We start from the raw sequence: 19202 nt of genomic DNA, 5'->3' as shown, positions 1-19202 counted from the left end.
ATGGTTGTTTGTCTATATGTGCCCTGGGATTGGCTGGCCACCAGTCCAGGGTGTACCCCGCCTTACGCCCGAAGACAGCTGGGATAGGCTCCAGCACCCCCCGCGAGGAAAAGCGGTAGAAAATGAATGAATGAATGTCATTAAAAAGTGCCCCCTAGTGTTCAAACGGAGGTACGCCCCCAACGTGAAGGTTCACACAATGTCACATAAATCGGGCCACATTGTGAATATATATATGTATGTATATGTGTGTGTATATATATATATATATGTATATATATGTATATATAAATTTCATCAGAAAATGTCCCGCAGTTAAAGGGAAATATATATATATATATATATATATATATATATATATTTATAATAAAATCTGTCAAGCAAAGAAATGCCTCATCACAAGACGAAATTTGTACGTCTCAATTCATTCATTCACTAAAAATGTGACGTTTGCGTCCAACGACCTAACCCCCCCCCCCAACGGTCTCACTCCACACCTCCAGCAAATGTGTTCTTCACACCCGACGTCCAGGAGGGTACAGAGCTCCAGAAGACAAACATGGTTTATTATTGGTAAGGATTTATTTATTTGCAACACACATTTGTTCTATGTTCTGTGTTGCCTAGGTCAGGGGTCAGCAAACCATGGCTCCAGAGCCGCATGTGGCTCCCTTTGCAATGCTTAAACTTTTTTTTTAACACCCGAGTAGGGAAAATGCACATTTTTGTAATGAGCTTAAAAAACAATCCTACTTTCTGCAGGACCATGAAGGCATCCTGGCTGAGTTCTGACTGGTGATTGGATGATATTCCGTTCTCTCCCTCTCAGGTAAACATGGAGGACAAACGTTGTACTTTCCTAGAGCGTTTTGACATTTCTCAAAAATACATGACAGATCGTTTAAAAAAAAACAGCAGAGCAAACGAATCATGTAAGTTGAAGTAAGTAAGTAATTGGCACATACATTTATGGAAGTTTATCTCCAATACTAGCAAGAGTACTACAACTTGTCTTTTCTTATCTGAACTACTTTGATACCCCCAAATTTGACCATGGGAGCCTCAATCGGCTCAACATGTGATCTCATCCCAGCTGTTGGTCACCAGCTAAAAGAATCTTGGTTTAACCAAGATGATAGCATGCTAACCTACTGGTTGGCATCCCTTACACATTCCCTTTGAATCAAGATGATAGCATGCTAACCTACTGGTTGGCATCCCTTACACATTCCCTTTGAATCAAGATGATAGCATGCTAACCTACTGGTTGGCATCCCTTACACATTCTTGTTGAATCAAGATGATAGCATGCTAACCTACTGGTTGGCATCCCTTACACATTCTCGTTAAACCAAGATGATAGCATGCTAACCTACTGGTTGGCATCCCTTACACATTCCCTTTGAATCAAGATGATAGCATGCTAACCTACTGGTTGGCATCCCTTACACATTCCCTTTGAATCAAGATGATAGCATGCTAACCTACTGGTTGGCATCCCTTACACATTCCCTTTGAATCAAGATGATAGCATGCTAACCTACTGGTTGGCATCCCTTACACATTCTCGTTAAACCAAGATGATAGCATGCTAACCTACTGGTTGGCATCCCTTACACATTCTCGTTAAACCAAGATGATAGCATGCTAACCTACTGGTTGGCATCCCTTACACATTCTCGTTAAACCAAGATGACAGCATGCTAACCTACTGGTTGGCATCCCTTACACATTCTCGTTAAACCAAGATGATAGCATGCTAACCTACTGGTTGGCATCCCTTACACATTCCCGTTAAACCAAGATGATAGCATGCTAACCTACTGGTTGGCATCCCTTACACATTCTCGTTAAATCAAGATGATAGCATGCTAACCTACTGGTTGGCATCCCTTACACATTCCCTTTGAATCAAGATGATAGCATGCTAACCTACTGGTTGGCATCCCTTACACATTCCCTTTGAATCAAGATGATAGCATGCTAACCTACTGGTTGGCATCCCTTACACATTCCCGTTGAATCAAGATGATAGCATGCTAACCTACTGGTTGGCATCCCTTACACATTCTCGTTAAACCAAGATGATAGCATGCTAACCTACTGGTTGGCATCCCTTACACATGCACAGTCACTGCACTTCTATTCTCTTCTTAGACTTTAGGAGACCTTGTCTTAAATCCATGTTTTGCGGCTCCTTTAGTGGGCAACGAGGTAAAATGGCTCTCATAGTAAAGGTTGCCGACCCCTGACCTCATTTAGGAAAGAAATCACATGAACACTTAAGTCATGTCTACCGTGGAAGCTGAAGGCATCAACCCAGCACGTGCATGTGTGTCTCCACGCATGCAGCACCATCTTTACAATCAGCGTCAGCACACTCAGGGGTCAGTGTCATCAATATGGTCGCCCGTGTGTTTCGCCAAAGGTAACCCATTATGGACGCCGTCTTTGGCGCCCTTGTGTGTTTTTCGGTGCGCTATCAAATATTCATTTTGAGAGAATCTTTTGTTGCAAACTGAACAAGCGTACGGTTTCTCTTCAGTGTGCGTTCTCGTGTGTCTTAACCAATTTGAGCGGTAACTGAATCTTTTATCACACACTGAGCAGACAAAAGGTTTCTCCCCGGTGTGCGTTCTTGCGTGTATTATTAAATAGGACTTTTGGGAGAAGGTTTGGCGACAGACAGAGCAGGAAAAAGGTTTCTCCCCGGTGTGCGTCCTCGTGTGCTCTTCCAAATGTGACTTCTGAAAGAATCCTTTCCCACAGGCTGAACAGGCGAACGGTTTTTCTTGCGTGTGCGTTCTGGCATGTCTCAGCCAGGTAGACCGATGACTGAATCTTTTACCGCACGTTGTGCAAGGAAAAGGTGTCTCCCCAGAGTGCATCCTCCTATGTTTTAACAAAGACGACTTTTGAGAGAAGGTTTGGTGGCAGGCGGAGCAGGCAAACGGTTTCTCCCCGGTGTGTCTTCTGGAGTGCTCTTTCAGATGCGACTTTTGAGAAAATGTTTGGTGACACACTGAGCAGGCAAAAGGTTTCTCCCCAGTGTGTGTTCTTAAGTGTTCTTTCAGGTGTGAATTGTCAAAGAATCCTTTGCCACAGACTGTGCAGGCGAAAGGTTTCTCTGTAGTGTGTACTTTGGAGTGTTCTTTCAAAAGTGACTTTTGAAAGAATTCCTTATTACAGACTGAGCAGGCATATGGTTTTTCTCCAGCGTGCGTTCCTGCGTGTCTTATCCAAGTTGAGCGATGGGTGAACCTTTTATTGCACACTGAGCAGGCAAAAGGTTTCTCCCCAGTGTGTATCCTAGCGTGTTCTTGCAAGTGTGGCTTCTGAGAAAATCTTTTACCGCAAACTGAGCACATAAATGGTTTCTCCCCCGTGTGTGTCCTCATGTGTCTTTTTAGATAACAACGGGAATGGAAGCTCTTGTCACAGTGGTGGCATTTCAAGCGTGTGTTGTCAGGGTGACATGTCATATCAGCTGTAGAGTCTTCATCATCATCATCATCAGTGTCAGGAGAGTGTGACGTTGTGTGCTCACTATCTGATAGTGGAGCTAAGAGCTTGTCTGCTGGTGATCCTCCACAGTGGTCTCCATCGGCTTCTTCTTCATCCTCACTCTTCACGAGGACGCCAATCACTGGGACCTCCTCCTGTCCTGGTTCACCCTCTTCCTCTTTAACGTGGGGGGGCCGGGGCTCCTCCTGCCCCATCATGGAGCTCCAGTCGTGCTGCTCAAGGGGAAGATGTTCTTCACTGACATCTGCATGACACAGGAAGACAAACGGGTTACCAATATGCTTGCACCCGCACGTGGGCCAGTCCCAGGACTCCTTTTGCTGGGTGCTATTTGTCCTGAACGAGAGAAAAGCCCAAGGAAGGTCGAAGGGACACAAAGTGACATCATGTGGATGAATGTTGTCATCTGGAGAGAACACCACAAGCATGCTCATCCTATCCGTGAACACACATTCTTCACGCATGCCCATCACCTTCAAAAATAAGAGTGGCCTTTGCCCACTTTCCACGACCCGAGACGTCACGCGAAGACTCGACTTTCAGCGACCCGAGACGTCACGCGAAGACTCGACTTTCAGCGACCCGAGACGTCACGCGAAGACTCGACTTTCAGCGACCCGAGACGTCACGCGAAGACTCGACTTTCAGCGACCCGAGACGTCACGCGGAAATTGACTTTCAGCGACCCGAGGCGTCACGGGAAAACTCCCACCGTGGATGCAGATAGCGTTAGCGCGTTAGCCAGTGCCACAGCGTGGAGGGAATGACCGCGGAGAAACGTTTGGATGGGTGGCATCACGGGTGTCTCTGGGTTGGTGCTCAGCCAGACGTTGGTAGCAAACGTGTTTGTGGCCTGGTGAAAACTCTGACTCGATCCTTTCACAGAGGAACGCATGCCTCTTCTTTCATCATGAATTAGTAGCAATGGCTAGCTTAGCTCAGCAGTTAGCGACCAGGTTGGCGGCTGAATCCCAACCCAGTCCAATATGACGTCTGACCCAGTATCATAAATAAACTCATCTTATTTGGAGCTGAAAGTGTCAGCAAAAAAACATGTTTGTGTCAGAGTGAGAGGTCTCAATTGCTCACACTCACGTTTGTGGGCGCGGTTAAGAGCTAATATGCTAATAATAAAGAAAAATAGTAATACAAAAATACGCTTGCTGACTATCGTTTTAAATAATGGCTCCTAGTTCTGAAATTGATATCCTTTTCTATAAAATTGGATGGAATTATCCTGGTAGTGGCACATCGAAACATTTAGCACAAAGATATTTACTCTTCTTATCCTACTTTGACAAAACCGTTTTCATACCGGTGATGAAATGTGATTAATTGTGAGTTAAATATGGACCAAATGTGATTAATCACAGTCACATATCTTAATCGATACCACAGCGGTTGAGGTTCTCATCTCGACATGATGAGCGGTGTGGTGTGTTCAAGTCCTGACGCTGTTGGAGCAAAGGTGGACGGGTGGGGAGAATACTCCAGGATGTTGTGGCCCCGGGTTAGGGTTAGCCCACCCACGGCTCGGCTAGGAAACGAGTGTAAATGCATCATTCATTTTCATTCCGCATGCGATGCGGTTTCAAAGGAACTTGGTGGCCTGTCGCCTTTGGCCAGGATGACGGGAACTTGACAGGGTGACAAACGCTAGGATCGAAGGTGACTTCTGAAAGGTGCTAGGATTGGTTTCACCAATATGGCCGTCTGGGGTATGTTGACGCTAATCTTTGTCACGGGTTTTTCTACACGTGGTGTCACGTGCAATCAAAACAGCCAGTTATGGAAAATGAAATTTACTTTTGTTATTGGTTGAATGTTGTTGAGCATTTTGGATTCTGTAATCCATTTTAGGATTGAAAGTGGTTCAACATATTTATTGTCTTCACTTTAGACGGGGGGGGGGGGGGCTTTTAAAGTAACATAAAATAATCATTTTAGTTAATCATGTCAAAAGAGAGGCTGCACGGTGAACGAGTGGTGAGCACGCAGGCCTCACAGCTGGGAGACCCGAGTTCAATTCCACCCTGGGCCATCTATGTGTGGAGGTCGCATGTTCTCCCTGTGCACGCGTGTACTCCGGCTTCCTCCCCCATCCCAAAAACAAGTTAGCTTCATGGGCCACTCCAAAGAGTCCATCGGTATGAATGTGTGTGTGGGGGGGGTGTCTATATGTGCCCTGGGATTGGCTGGCCACCAGTCCGGCTGGGATAGGCTCCAGCACCCCCGCAACCCTCGTGAGGATAGAAAATGAATGAATGTGAAAATAGAATCCAATGAAAATGTTTGTCAATGAATGTGACAGATCTCTGTTCAGTTAACATAAGACAAGTACAAACATGGAAAAAATATAACAAAGTCAGCAGAACATGAACAAATATTTGTAACATATGCTGATCATGAAACATGAACATGATTTTATTTTGTTGCCAAAACATAACTTTATTTCATGCAACCGCTTTTAATAATTTTATTATGTTCTTTCAACATTTTTTAAATGAACAAAATAACCTAAACAATACTGCAAAATGTGTATCAGATTATGTGCAAAATAAACATGTGTAAAAGGTCAATGCAGGATAACTAACTACTAAGAAAAACCCGTTGACTAATCGTTCATTTTTCATGATCCGTCATCTTGACCACTCACGAGTACCCGTGAGTCAGCGAAACACGAGTCTTTTTTGATGAGTCACCTAATGAAACCGGAGGCTTCGTCGCGCACCGGTGAGTCAGCGAAACCCGAGTCTTTATCGATGAGTCACCCGGTGAAACCGGAGGCTTCGTCGCGAAACTGAGTCAGCGAAACCCGAGTCTTTGTCAGGTACCCGTAAGCCAGCGAGGTACCCCAGACGAGTACACGAGATTTAAAGAGTTTTGAGCAAAACGTTTATGACTCACGCACAGCTACCCTAAATGTTAATGCATACAAAACACACATTCTGTAGTTTCGGCAATTAAATAGTGGAACACAAAACACATGGCAATAAAGGGAACGTATAAGGAGTCCCCGAAAAGACAAATAACGTTAGCGACGCTAAGCTCTTTTCAGGATCATGTTGAGAACCAACCTTCTCTGCACAGGCCAACCTGATGCTTCCTGAAAACGGCGTCCAGTAGTTGACGTTGTCGCTCGTTCTCCTCTTTTGTTCGAGAAAGTTCCTCCTCGTACTCTGCTATGGTTCTTTCCAACACTACAAATATTTCTTCAACAGCCGCAGTTAGTCGCTGATTCACCAACGCTCTCAGCATTTGGACCTGACACATTTTCACTGAATCACAAATACTTTATCCCCACACTTGAACTCCGCTCGACGACACGTTCGGCTGCGGAGCTGACGTGGAGTGACAAAAAGTAGTACAAAATGGCGTCAGACGCATGCGCGGTGCGGATTGTTAACTTCCGCTTCTCGTTGTTAGCAGCTAGCCGACAAGGAAGCCTCAAAGAGACGCCGAAACCAGTTTTGTCTTTATTTTTAAATAGCAATGTAAGTCGCGTACCCGGGATATGACGCGAAAAGAGGACAAAGAAGACAAACGCGCTCACGATCTCGTCGTCTTGCTAACTCTGTTTTTCAAGCCTTTCGGTTGGAGCGAAATGGCGGCCGACGCATGCGCACTTTCGCAGTGTGACGTTTTATTTCCGTCCCACTCTTGAATGTTGATGGAAGGTTGACGGCTTCTGTGGGGTTTCTGGAACGTCATCGTTACGTCATCGTTACGTCATAGTTACGTCATTTCGCAGTTGGAGGACATTTGAGGTCCTCGGCATGAAAAACAATCACAGAATCCATGAAAAAATGATGAATACAAGCAGTTGTTGATTCAATTGTAATTCTGCTTTCAAGCAAAGGAAATGGACGCATTTTGATATTGTTTTATATTGCATCATCTAGTATATATAGAATATAAATATGTTATATATTTATGTCATATCTTGTGTCCTGATAACCACCCCGCCCCAAACTGTCTCATTCCATTAATAACGGCCTGTTTTACCACCACACAGTGAAAAATGCAACAATTGCAATCAAGTGTTAGTGATAACTTGCAATGAGTCTCCTGGGAAAGTTGACCACTGTTCCACGTTTTCACCATGTCCGGATAACGGCTCTCACTGTGGTTGGCTGGAGTCCCACAGCTTTATAACCATTTCCACACTCAACTACGCCTCAACGACTTTCTTTCTCATTTGTTCTCGAATGTGTTCAGACGCCAGCATGCTGTCCAGCCATGGAGTATCTTGGTCTGGGCCACATTGTCCGGCAGGTCCTCTTTAAGGGATTTATTGATTGACAGGTGTGGCACTCTGGTGTGATAAACCACAATGACGTCACATTTTCCACACAGTCCACAGGTTTGGACTCTTTTTTGACTTATATAACAAAAAGTTCAATAAAAAGGCAAATGTACTTTTTCTCTTCGTATTTGGACTTCATTCTTGTCAAAGTCTTGCTGGTTTTTCCTTCGGTTTTCTGATGAAATGTACTTGGGACGCCCCAGAGACAGGATCGTCCCAAGTCCACTCACCACAGCCACCAGAGACCTAAACAGGAAGCCCCACCCCAAACTGAAGAAGCTGTGTGGGTGAAAGGTGAAGATGAAAAGGTTTTTCCCCAGTGTGTGTTTTGCCAATGTGGCGCATGAGAACATCTTTTGCATCTGCAAACTGAGCACATGAACGGTTTCTCTTCTGTGCGCCCTCCGAGGTGTTTTGGGACAACAACAGGAATTCAAGGTTTTGTTGGGGGAGCATTCCCAACGTTGGACACCACGTCAGCTTTAGAGGTTTCATCATCGGTGGCAGGAGAGTTGGACATTTGGCCCTCTGATGGTGGAGCCAAGAGCTTGTCTGCTTGGGGTCCTCCACAGTGGTCTCCATCAGCGTCTTCTTCATCAAGTCCTTCAAAGTGCTCTTGCTCTGTCTCCTCCTGTTCCTCTTTAATGTGGGGGGCTGTGTCTCCCCCTGCTTCACCTGGAGCTCCATCCGTGCCTCAGGGGGAAGATCTTCACTGATGTCTGCAGAACACCAGAAGACCAACGATGGAGGAGTGGTTGTGTTAGAGAGGGTCTCTTTGGATGCAATCAAAGGCGCCTCCTGGTTGCAGCCATTTTGATGCAACTCCTTTAAATTAACAGCCGCGTTAGTGATTCTCCAACCTTGACACATTTCACACAATCACCCCCATCTCTGCGTCGCCATGGTGACCACTTCCACGTCTGCGCCAGCAACCAATAAGCACGGGCGGAGAGTCGCCTTGTCTGAAATGGCGACCCAAGCGTGCGCAGTACGTGTTGCTGACTTTGGCGTCTTTGTTAGCAGCTAGCAGGCTAAGCTAGCCTATGATGCTTCAAAAGGACAGTAATTGAGGATGTATGTAACATGTATGTAACATGTAACACATGTATGTAACATGTAACACATGTATGTAACATGTAACACATGTATGTAGCGTGTAACACATGTATGTAACATGTAACACGTGTATGTAACATGTAACACGTGTATGTAGCATGTAACACATGTATGTAACATGTAACACGTGTATGTAACATGTAACACGTGTATGTAACATGTAACACATGTATGTAACATGTAACACATGTATGTAGCGTGTAACACATGTATGTAACGTGTAACACATGTATGTAACACGTGTATGTAACATGTAACACGTGTATGTAACATGTAACACGTGTATGTAACATGTAACACATGTATGTAACATGTAACACATGTATGTAACATGTAACACATGCATGTAACATGTAACCCATGTATGTAACATGTAACCCATGTATGTAACATGTAACACGTGTATGTACAGAAGAGACAAGAAAGGCGGTCAGTCTTTTTTCTCTCTCAAGCCTTTCCTTGCAACCTTAAAATCGTAGTCTAAAATGGCGGCCGACGCATGCGCATTTCCGCAGTACGACGTTTCGCTTGCATTGTCAAAGCCACGATTGGCGAACATTTAACATCATCCACGTGAAACTGACGGACCAATTATAAATATTATAGTTATATTTTTTTGATTTATCATATTTCAAAGTTGCCACCGTCTGTCATAGGATCAGATCCTTTCACGTGCACCAGGATACCACGTCAGTCCTTCATGATACCACGTCAGTCCTTCATGATACCACATCCTTCATGATACCACATCCTTCATGATACCACGTCAGTCCTTCATACCACGGCAAGCCTTCATGATACCACGTCAACCCTTCATGATACCACGTCAACCCTTCATGATACCACGTCAACCCTTCATGATACCACGTCAACCCTCACGTCAACCCTTCATGATACCACATCTATCCTTCATGATACCACGTCAGTCCTTCATGATACCACATCTATCCTTCATGATACCACATCCTTCATGATACCACGTCAGTCCTTCATGATACCACGTCAGTCCTTCATGATACCACATCCTTCATGATACCACATCCTTCATGATACCACGTCAACCCTTCATGATACCACGTCAGTCCTTCATGATACCACGTCAGTCCTTCATGATACCACGTCAGTCCTTCATGATACCACATCCTTCATGATACCACATCCTTCATGATACCACGTCAGTCCTTCATGATACCACGTCAGTCCTTCATGATACCACGTCAACCCTTCATGATACCACGTCAGTCCTTCATGATACCACATCTATCCTTCATGATACCACATCCTTCATGATACCACGTCAGTCCTTCATGATACCACGTCAGTCCTTCATGATACCACATCCTTCATGATACCACGTCAGTCCTTCATGATACCACGTCAGTCCTTCATGATACCACGTCAGTCCTTCATGATACCACATCCTTCATGATACCACGTCAGTCCTTCATGATACCACGTCAATCCTTCATGATACCACGTCAGTCCTTCATGATACTACGTCAATCCTTCATGATACCACATCCTTCATGATACCACGTCAATCCTTCATGATACCACGTCAATCCTTCATGATACCACGTCAGTCCTTCATGATACCACGTCAATCCTTCATGATACCACGTCAGTCCTTCATGATACCACATCTATCCTTCATGATACCACATCCTTCATGATACCACGTCAATCCTTCATGATACCACATCAAGCCTTCATGATACCACGTCTATCCGTCATGATACCACGTCTATCCTTCATGATACCACGTCAAGCCTTCATGATACCACGGCAAGCCTTCATGATACCACGTCAAGCCTTCATGATACCACGTCTATCCGTCATGATACCACATCTATCCTTCATGATACCACGGCAAGCCTTCATGATACCACGGCAAGCCTTCATGATACCACGTCAAGCCTTCATGATACCACGTCTATCCGTCATGATACCACGTCTATCCGTCATGATACCACGTCTATCCGTCATGATACCACGTCTATCCTTCATGATACCACGGCAAGCCTTCATGATACCACGTCAACCCTTCATGATACCACGTCAATCCTTCATGATACCACGTCGGTCCTACAGGATACCACGTCAACCCTTCATGATACCACATCCTTCATGATACCACGTCCATCCTTCATGATACCACGTCAAGCCTTCATGATACCACGTCAATTCTTCATGATACCACATCAAGCCTTCATGATACCACATCTATCCTTCATGATACCACGTCTATCCTTCATGATACCACGTCAATCCTTCATGATACCACGTCTTTCACGGCACGGCCAATGCTGACATACACTTCACTTTTCACTTTCCTTTTCTTTGACAAACCCAAAAAAAGACACCCGCCTCATCGTTGGGAGCCGCCATGAAGTCCTTCCTCGATCTAGGATCTGATGGTCAGCGATTTATTCCGGCAAGATGTTGGTGGTAGAAGGAGGAAGGGCTGCATTAGGACGCGCTGTTGCCGCTGTGGGTCTTTATGTGCTTCCTCAGCGAGGAGCGATCCCGAAATCTTGTGTCACACGCGGTGCAGAAGAAGGGCTTCTCATTGGTGTGTCTTCTCATGTGATTACTCAAAGCTGAACGATCCCGGAAATATGTATGGCAGATGGTGCAAGGAAAGGGTTTCTCTCCCGTGTGTGTCCTTCTGTGCGCTATCAAATATTCATTCTGAGAGAATCTTTTATCACAGACTGAGCAGGCGTATGGTTTTTCTCCCGTGTGCGTCCGTGTGTGTCTGATCCAAGTCGAGCGATGCGTGAACCTTTTCCCGCACACCGAGCAGGCAAATGGTTTCTCCCCGGTGTGGGTTCTAGTGTGTATGATCAAAGATGCCTTGCGAGAGAATGTTTGGCGACAAATTGAACAAGCAAACGGTTTCTCTCCAGTATGCGTTCTTGTGTGCCTTATCAAATGTCCCTTTATAGAGAACGTTTTCCCACAATCCGAGCACATGAATGGTTTCTCTGCGGTGTGACATCTCATATGTCGCTTCAGATTTCTCTTCTTGCCGAAGGTCTTGTCACAGTGGTGGCATTTCAAGCGTGTGTTGTCAGGGTGACATGTCATATCAGCTGTAGAGTCTTCATCATCATCATCATCAGTGTCAGGAGAGTGTGACGTCGTGTGCTCACTATCTGATAGTGGAGCTAAGAGCTTGTCTGCTGGTGATCCTCCACAGTGGTCTCCATCAGCTTCTGTTGGAGGCTCCGCCTCTCTCTTCTCCTCACCTTCACCGTCGTCTTCATCATCTTCACTCTTCACAATGACACCGATCACTGGGAACTCCTCCGGTCCTTCCGGATGCTCTCCCTCCTGGCTGATGCTGTGCTCCTCCTCCTCCTCTTTAATGTGGGGGGGCCGGGGCTCCTCCTGCTGCTCGGGAAGACCTTCTTCACTGACACGTGCTGGACACAGGAAGACATACATGTTAGGGTTGGTCAGCTCCAGGTATGGTGTCCCATTTCACACAGAGCCTCCAAGTATTTGATAAAAGACCTTCCTGGGATGGAAGCGAGCAGGACGTGTAGGGAACGCCACTGTAAGCAAAGTATCTCAGTTTGGACTGCATGTTAGAAGACGAAAAAATATCTTCTTCACTCATTCAATCCAAAGACGGCCCCTTTAGTGGCGGCCATTTTCTTCCAAGACACACAGAACATTGTGTTCTATGGTTATATAAACATGGAAACTCCCAAAAGGAAGATTAGACTCCTGACTAGTAACCAGCAGTGGGTCCTCCAGCAGGACAGAAAGCCCCACTTCCACTTTGGCCAATAGTTGCTCGGGTCGCTGTGTGGCCTGCTCGCTAACCATTCTGCAGCCTTTGTTGTCAGTAAAAGTAACATATGAGCTTTATGCCTGAAATGAAGCTACTTTCTCTGCCAAAGACGTATGATAGATTCTACACATCGGGGCACTAATATGCTAATTCATAGAACCGGAACAGAACAATTACTGCCACTTTGCTATTTTGTACACATGCTAAGTATATCATAGTATCTTTATAGTATCTTAAGTATAAGAAAAACGTGCACTTAGCAGCATGTAGATCCCCGCGTACTCAGTAAACAAACCTGCTCTGTGCAACACAACTTCCTGCTTCCTGAAAACGGCGTCCAGTAGTTGACGTTGTCGCTCGTTCTCCTCTTTTGTTCGAGAAAGTTCCTCCTCGTACTCTGCTATGGTTCTTTCCAACACTACAAATATTTCTTCAACAGCCGCAGTTAGTCGCTGATTCACCAACGCTCTCAGCATTTGGACTTGACACATTTTCACACGATCCCGACACTTGGCGTGTGTTGCTATCTCTCTGTTAGCAGCTAGCAAGCTAAGCTAGCCCGAGAAGCTTCAATGAGGAGTATTTATCCTGACATGAGGAATTAATAACGTGTTCATGCTGGTACGTGTGCTGTGGGAAGCTAACACAATAACACCGAGGAGCAACGACGCCATCTTGGTCGTGATGGGGAAGCTACGGCAACCGCACTTGGACAAATGACGTCGACACGCGCTTGCCGCTTTCATTTCCGTGAAAGTCATTCATCAAAATGACGGAAAAAGACAACTACACAACACACACATACAAAGGTACAGCTACACAACACACACATACAAAGGTACAGCTACACACATACAAAGGTACAGCTACACAACACACACATACAAAGGTACAGCTACACAACACACACATACAAAGGTACAGCTACACAACACACACATACAAAGGTACAGCTACACAACACACACATACAAAGGTACAGCTACACAACACAGACATACAAAGGTACAGCTACACAACACACACATACAAAGGTACAGCTACACAACACAGACATACAAAGGTACAGCTACACAACACAGACATACAAAGGTACAGCTACACAACACACACATACAAAGGTACAGCTACACAACACAGACATACAAAGGTACAGCTACACAACACAGACATACAAAGGTACAGCTACACAACACACACATACAAAGGTACAGCTACACAACACAGACACACAAAGGCACAGCTACACAACACAGACATACAAAGGTACAGCTACACAACACAGACGTTGTGTTTTTGTGCTTCTTAGCGTGTGCTGGCAGACATTCTCAGGTCACGTGTGGAAATCGTTCATTCTGTGCACGTTGTCTTCCCATGTTGTTCTTGAGGTATGTCTTCTCTGCTTCAGGCCCTCAGTGATGAATGTTTTCTATGAAATGGGTTTCACACGGAAAGCGTAGGTGACAGCACTTTGACAAAGGCCACCTTAGAAAGTCCACCTGCTTTTATTTTGTTCAATGTTTTTCACAACCACATGCACACTCACAAAAGTCATCATTGACTTCTATTTTATTTTTTACTTCTTCCATCATCTTCCTGTCAAAGTTCACATTAGCACACGTGTGTAGAAACATCACATCAACATATTAGTCATCCATCCATCCATCCATCCATCCTTCCATCCATCCATCCATCCTTCCATCCTTCCTTCCATCCATCCATCCATCCATCCATCCATCCTTCCATCCATCCATCCATCCATCCTTCCATCCATCCTTCCTTCCATCCTTCCATCCATCCTTCCATCCATCCATCCATCCTTCCATCCATCCATCCTTCCATCCTTCCATCCATCCTTCCATCCATCCATCCATCCATCCATCCATCCTTCCATCCATCCATCCATCCTTCCATCCATCCATCCATCCATCCTTCCATCCATCCTTCCATCCATCCATCCATCCATCCTTCCATCCGCTACAGCTTGCACTCTATCAGCAAATCCGGCCTGGCAGATGTTAGCGAACGCGGTGCGTTTTCATGTGCGTCACGAGCGCCGAACGAACCCGAAATGGTTTGTTGCACACAGAGCAGGGAAACGGTTTTTCTCCAGTGTGCGTTCTCGTGTGTATAATCAAGCTTCCCTTCTGGGTGAATCTTTTGCCGCACACTGAGCAGGCAAAAGGTTTCTCCCCCGTGTGCGTCCGCATGTGGATCATCATGACCGAGTGCACCCGAAAGCTGGCGTCGCAGACAGAGCAGGTGAAAGGTTTCTCCCCCGTGTGCGTCCTCGTGTGCGATATCAAATGTCCCTTGTGAGCAAAGCGTTTGTCACAAAAGGGGCAAGTGAAGGGTTTCTCCCCCGTGTGCGTCCTCATGTGCGTGGCCAGTGCCGAATTATCACGGAAGCTTTTGTTGCACACGCCGCAAGCGTAGGGCCTCTCGCCCGTGTGCGTTCTTGTGTGTATCACCAACGACGCCTTCTGAGAGAAACTCTTCTGGCAAAGCGAGCAGGCGAAAGGTTTCTCCCCCGTGTGGCACCTCATGTGTCGTTTCAAAGCGGAGTTGTCGCTGAAGGCTTTGCGGCACTGCGAGCATTTCAAGTGCGTGCTGTCAGCGTGGCGCGAGCCTTCGTCGTCAGTGTCCCTCACGTCGCTGTCTGACGGCCGCGCCGGCGCCGACCTTCTGCCATGGACATCATCATCATCATCTTCACTCTTCACAATGACTCCGGTCAAGGGCAAGTGGACGAGGTCGGCCTCATCCGGTCCTTCCTCCTGACTCATGCCGGGCTCCTCCTCTTCCTCCTTCATGTCGGGGGGCTGCGGCCCGCCCTGCTTCACCCTGGAGGGAGGGTCTTCGTCACCAACGCTTCCTGCCGCTCTCGTCCCACCGCCGTTATCCATTGTTTGTGTTGCTGCCAATGACATCATAGATGTTTCACCATCATGAGACACACGCTCAGTATGAACAAGGGCTGTCTAGCTGGATGGCGGCCATGCTTTTCAACCTGTCATAAGATAGGATAAGATAAGATAAGATAAGATAAGATAAGATAAAACTACACACTAGCCTGTCAGTCCCTTAACGTGTGAAGCAACGTCCGCTAAACACCCTAAAGTTACACGGGGTGCAGCAGCAATTTAGTCTATCCAAGTTTGGGGTTTCAAAACAGCGCCACCGTGTGGTGTGACTGTCAACTAGTAGCATGTTTTTAAAAACAATAGCATGTTTTTAAAAACAATAGCATGTTTTTAAAAACAATAGCATGTTTTTAAAAACAATAGCATGTTTTTAAAAACAATAGTATGTTTTTAAAAACAATAGCATGTTTTTAAAAACAATAGCATGTTTTTAACCATTCTTCAGAAGAAAAAGTTACAAAATGGGAAGTCCAGTTTTCTGCCAATGACATTGTGGCGACACCTATGGGTAATACTTTGTAAAACATGCTAGCATGCACGTCATACACACATCCTAAACGACACACCAATTAGTCCTCACACGCCTTTTTTAGACCACCAAGTTATCTCAGACCTGCTGGGTTTGATCCGGGCTGATGCTTCCTGAAAACGGCGTCCAGTAGTTGACGTTGTCGCTCGTTCTCCTCTTTTGTTCGAGAAAGTTCCTCCTCGTACTCTGCTATGGTTCTTTCCAACACTACAAATATTTCTTCAACAGCCGCAGTTAGTCGCTGATTCACCAACGCTCTCAGCATTTGGACTTGACACATTTTCACACGATCCCACTTTACACTCACACTCGGTCTCTGGTCAGCGATGTTGATCACTTCCGCTTCTCTTTGCTAGCAGCTAGCATGCTAAGCTAGCCCGACAAACGTTAAAGCGACGCCTCGACCTGACACGAATATTAGTACCCGATGACGTTTAGTGTGTTGTACTGAAGTACTCCATAACGAACGGCGCGGTAATTAGCGCAGTAAGATAGAAACCAATCACGCCGTCATTCTCGCCTTCCTCGGAGGCCTTTTGACTGCTGCTCCTTCGTTGTGTCATGGCGGTCGGCAAACAGCTCTCGGCTGGGAACGTCGCCACCTTGTGGCCAGTTTAATGTTTTTCAGAGCTACCGATGCTGTATAGCAGGGGTGCTCACACTTTTTCAGCATGCGAGCTACTTTTAAAATGACCGAGTCAAAATGATCTACCCACTACAAAAATGCAAAACATCTATTTATTTTCAAATGTATTGAGGATTATTTGTACGTACAATGTATGTTGATGTACCTTACATAACCAAATGAGCCAATATTGCAAAACACACATAATTAACTATTAACATTTTTTGTAATTACCTCCACATTACTCCACATTTCCCTTCTTTGGTACTGCGATGGTAGAATGGCAGATGAGGCAAACGCACTTCGAAAAAGACATTGTGAAAAAAAAGTCCACCTCCCATTCCGTATGGAAGTGATATGTTTTTGCCTTTTTACTTGGTCCAGTTTTTGCCTTTTTACTTGGTCCAGTTTTTGCCTTTTTACTTGGTCCAGTTTTTGCCTTTTTACTTGGTCCAGTTTTTGCCTTTTTACTTGGTCCAGTTTTTGCCTTTTTACTTGGTCCAGCTCCTTCACTCATTTTAGTGACCATAAACTTTAGCGAGGGCTTAAAATCTCGCAATTCGCCGACTAGCTTAGCACTTTGCATCGTTGTTTACGCATGAGCGGTGACCTAAAGGTCAAAATTCAGTTGTCATCTGAATGGCTGCCCTGTATATCAATCAAGTGACGGCATTGATGCTGGGATGATATTTTTTTAATGTCACGCCGCGATCGACCAGCGATCGACCAGTACCACCTCCGCGATCGACCGGTAGATCGCGATCGACTTAATGAGCACCCCTGCTGTATAGAATGGGGGCTTTTACCGCCATCGGTGCTGCCATCTAGTGGAGACGTCTTGCTACTACCTACTGTTACGCAACCCAGTGTTACGGGTGGGCCGCAGAGCATCCAAAAAATAATTAACAATACATACAATACAAAACAATTAAATACATGAAAGGAGAGGAGGGCCAGGAGCCCCCCTACATTAGAGGAGAGGAGGGCCAAAAGGAGCCCCCCTACATTAGAGGAGAGGAGGGCCAGGAGCCCCCCTACATTAGAGGAGAGGAGGGCCAAAAGGAGCCCCCCTACATTAGAGGAGAGGAGGGCCAGGAGCCCCCCTACATTAGAGGAGAGGAGGGCCAAAAGGAGCCCCCCTACATTAGAGGAGAGGAGGGCCAGGAGCCCCCCAACATTAGAGGAGAGGAGGGCCAGGAGCCCCCCTACATTAGAGGAGAGGAGGGCCAGGAGCCCCCCTACATTAGAGGAGAGGAGGGCCAAAAGGAGCCCCCCTACATTAGAGGAGAGGAGGGCCAGGAGCCCCCCTACATTAGAGGAGAGGAGGGCCAGGAGCCCCCCTACATTAGAGGAGAGGAGGGCCAGGAGCCCCCCTACATTAGAGGAGAGGAGGGCCAGGAGCCCCCCTACATTAGAGGAGAGGAGGGCCAGGAGCCCCCCTACATTAGAGGAGAGGAGGGCCAAAAGGAGCCCCCCTACATTAGAGGAGAGGAGGGCCAAAAGGAGCCCCCCTACATTAGAGGAGAGGAGGGCCAAAAGGAGCCCCCCAACATTAGAGGAGAGGAGGCCCAAAAGGAGCCCCCCAACATTAGAGGAGAGGAGGGCCAGGAGCCCCCCTACATTAGAGGAGAGGAGGGCCAAAAGGAGCCCCCCTACATTAGAGGAGAGGAGGGCCAAAAGGAGCCCCCCTACATTAGAGGAGAGGAGGGCCAAAAGGAGCCCCCCTACATTAGAGGAGAGGAGGGCCAAAAGGAGCCCCCCTACATTAGAGGAGAGGAGGGCCAAAAGGAGCCCCCCAACATTAGAGGAGAGGAGTGCCAAAATGAGAGGAGGAGGGTCACAGCATCAGTCAGAAAGGAGAACATCTTGAAGGCCTGGACGAGATCCCAGAGTTCCGTGGTTGGCGCCACTGGGAAGCGTGAAGAAGAAGAAGGTGAAGGTCAGACGTCTCCATGAAGATGGTGACGTTGGTCACGCGTCTGTGAATGACGTCCAATGAGCGATCATCGTCTCGTTTCCTTTGATTAGCATTTTAGTCCTAGCCTAAGATGTCAGAGTTGGGTGGAAGAGACGCCCATCTCTCCAAATCCTGCTGACCAATCATCTTCTCTGTTGGACCCGTCGCTCTCTTGGATCGCCTCCACCGACAATTTGATGTCTTCTCTTCATCTCCCTGGAACCATACTGGACCTGATGGACCAGTTAGACCAGTCAGCACAATGGGACATGCCCTGGGATAAAGGAGGATACTCAAGTACCTCAATACACCAACATATATACTCAATATATACTCAATATATACTCAAGTACCTCCATACACCAAGATATATACTCAATATATACTCAAGTACCTCGATACACCAATATATATACTC

The 19202-nt window shown here is 46.3% G+C and overlaps 3 protein-coding genes across 6 annotated transcripts; all 3 read right to left on the bottom strand.

The window, feature by feature from the left end:
• Window positions 1–628: 628 nt before the first annotated feature.
• On the bottom strand, window positions 629–7088 carry LOC131139713 (zinc finger protein OZF-like). 3 transcript variants are annotated; one of them, XR_009132291.1, is made up of 2 exons: window positions 2101–5460; window positions 629–1988 (listed from the first exon to the last, which is right to left on the bottom strand). XR_009132291.1 is itself a non-coding variant. In XM_058089573.1 (2 exons), the coding sequence occupies exon 2, from the start codon at window positions 3720–3722 to the stop codon at window positions 2382–2384; it is 1341 nt and encodes a 446-aa protein (XP_057945556.1). In that variant the 5' UTR covers window positions 3723–3769; window positions 7033–7088; the 3' UTR covers window positions 629–2381. The 3 variants fall into 3 exon arrangements, 2 of the variants coding, with proteins under 2 accessions (XP_057945556.1, XP_057945555.1); XM_058089573.1 differs by adding an exon at window positions 7033–7088 and having other exon boundaries at window positions 629–3769; XM_058089572.1 differs by adding an exon at window positions 6603–6798 and having other exon boundaries at window positions 629–3769.
• LOC131139731 (zinc finger protein 501-like) lies at window positions 5929–13440 on the bottom strand. Its single transcript, XM_058089604.1, has 2 exons — window positions 13045–13440; window positions 5929–12375 (listed from the first exon to the last, which is right to left on the bottom strand). The coding sequence occupies exons 1-2, from the start codon at window positions 13238–13240 to the stop codon at window positions 11417–11419; spliced, it is 1155 nt and encodes a 384-aa protein (XP_057945587.1). The 5' UTR covers window positions 13241–13440; the 3' UTR covers window positions 5929–11416.
• Window positions 13441–14658: 1218 nt separating this feature from the next.
• LOC131139733 (oocyte zinc finger protein XlCOF19-like) lies at window positions 14659–16768 on the bottom strand. 2 transcript variants are annotated; one of them, XM_058089607.1, is made up of 2 exons: window positions 16287–16768; window positions 14659–15759 (listed from the first exon to the last, which is right to left on the bottom strand). In XM_058089607.1, the coding sequence occupies exon 2, from the start codon at window positions 15680–15682 to the stop codon at window positions 14768–14770; it is 915 nt and encodes a 304-aa protein (XP_057945590.1). In that variant the 5' UTR covers window positions 15683–15759; window positions 16287–16768; the 3' UTR covers window positions 14659–14767. The 2 variants fall into 2 exon arrangements, with proteins under 2 accessions (XP_057945590.1, XP_057945589.1); XM_058089606.1 differs by having other exon boundaries at window positions 14659–15666.
• Window positions 16769–19202: the final 2434 nt, after the last annotated feature.

This window comes from Doryrhamphus excisus, chromosome 12 (assembly GCF_030265055.1).
Source record: "Doryrhamphus excisus isolate RoL2022-K1 chromosome 12, RoL_Dexc_1.0, whole genome shotgun sequence".
Classification (NCBI taxonomy): domain Eukaryota; kingdom Metazoa; phylum Chordata; class Actinopteri; order Syngnathiformes; family Syngnathidae; genus Doryrhamphus; species Doryrhamphus excisus.
The sequence above is the reverse complement of the archived record's forward strand: the minus strand, read 5'-3'. Positions and strand labels throughout refer to the sequence as shown.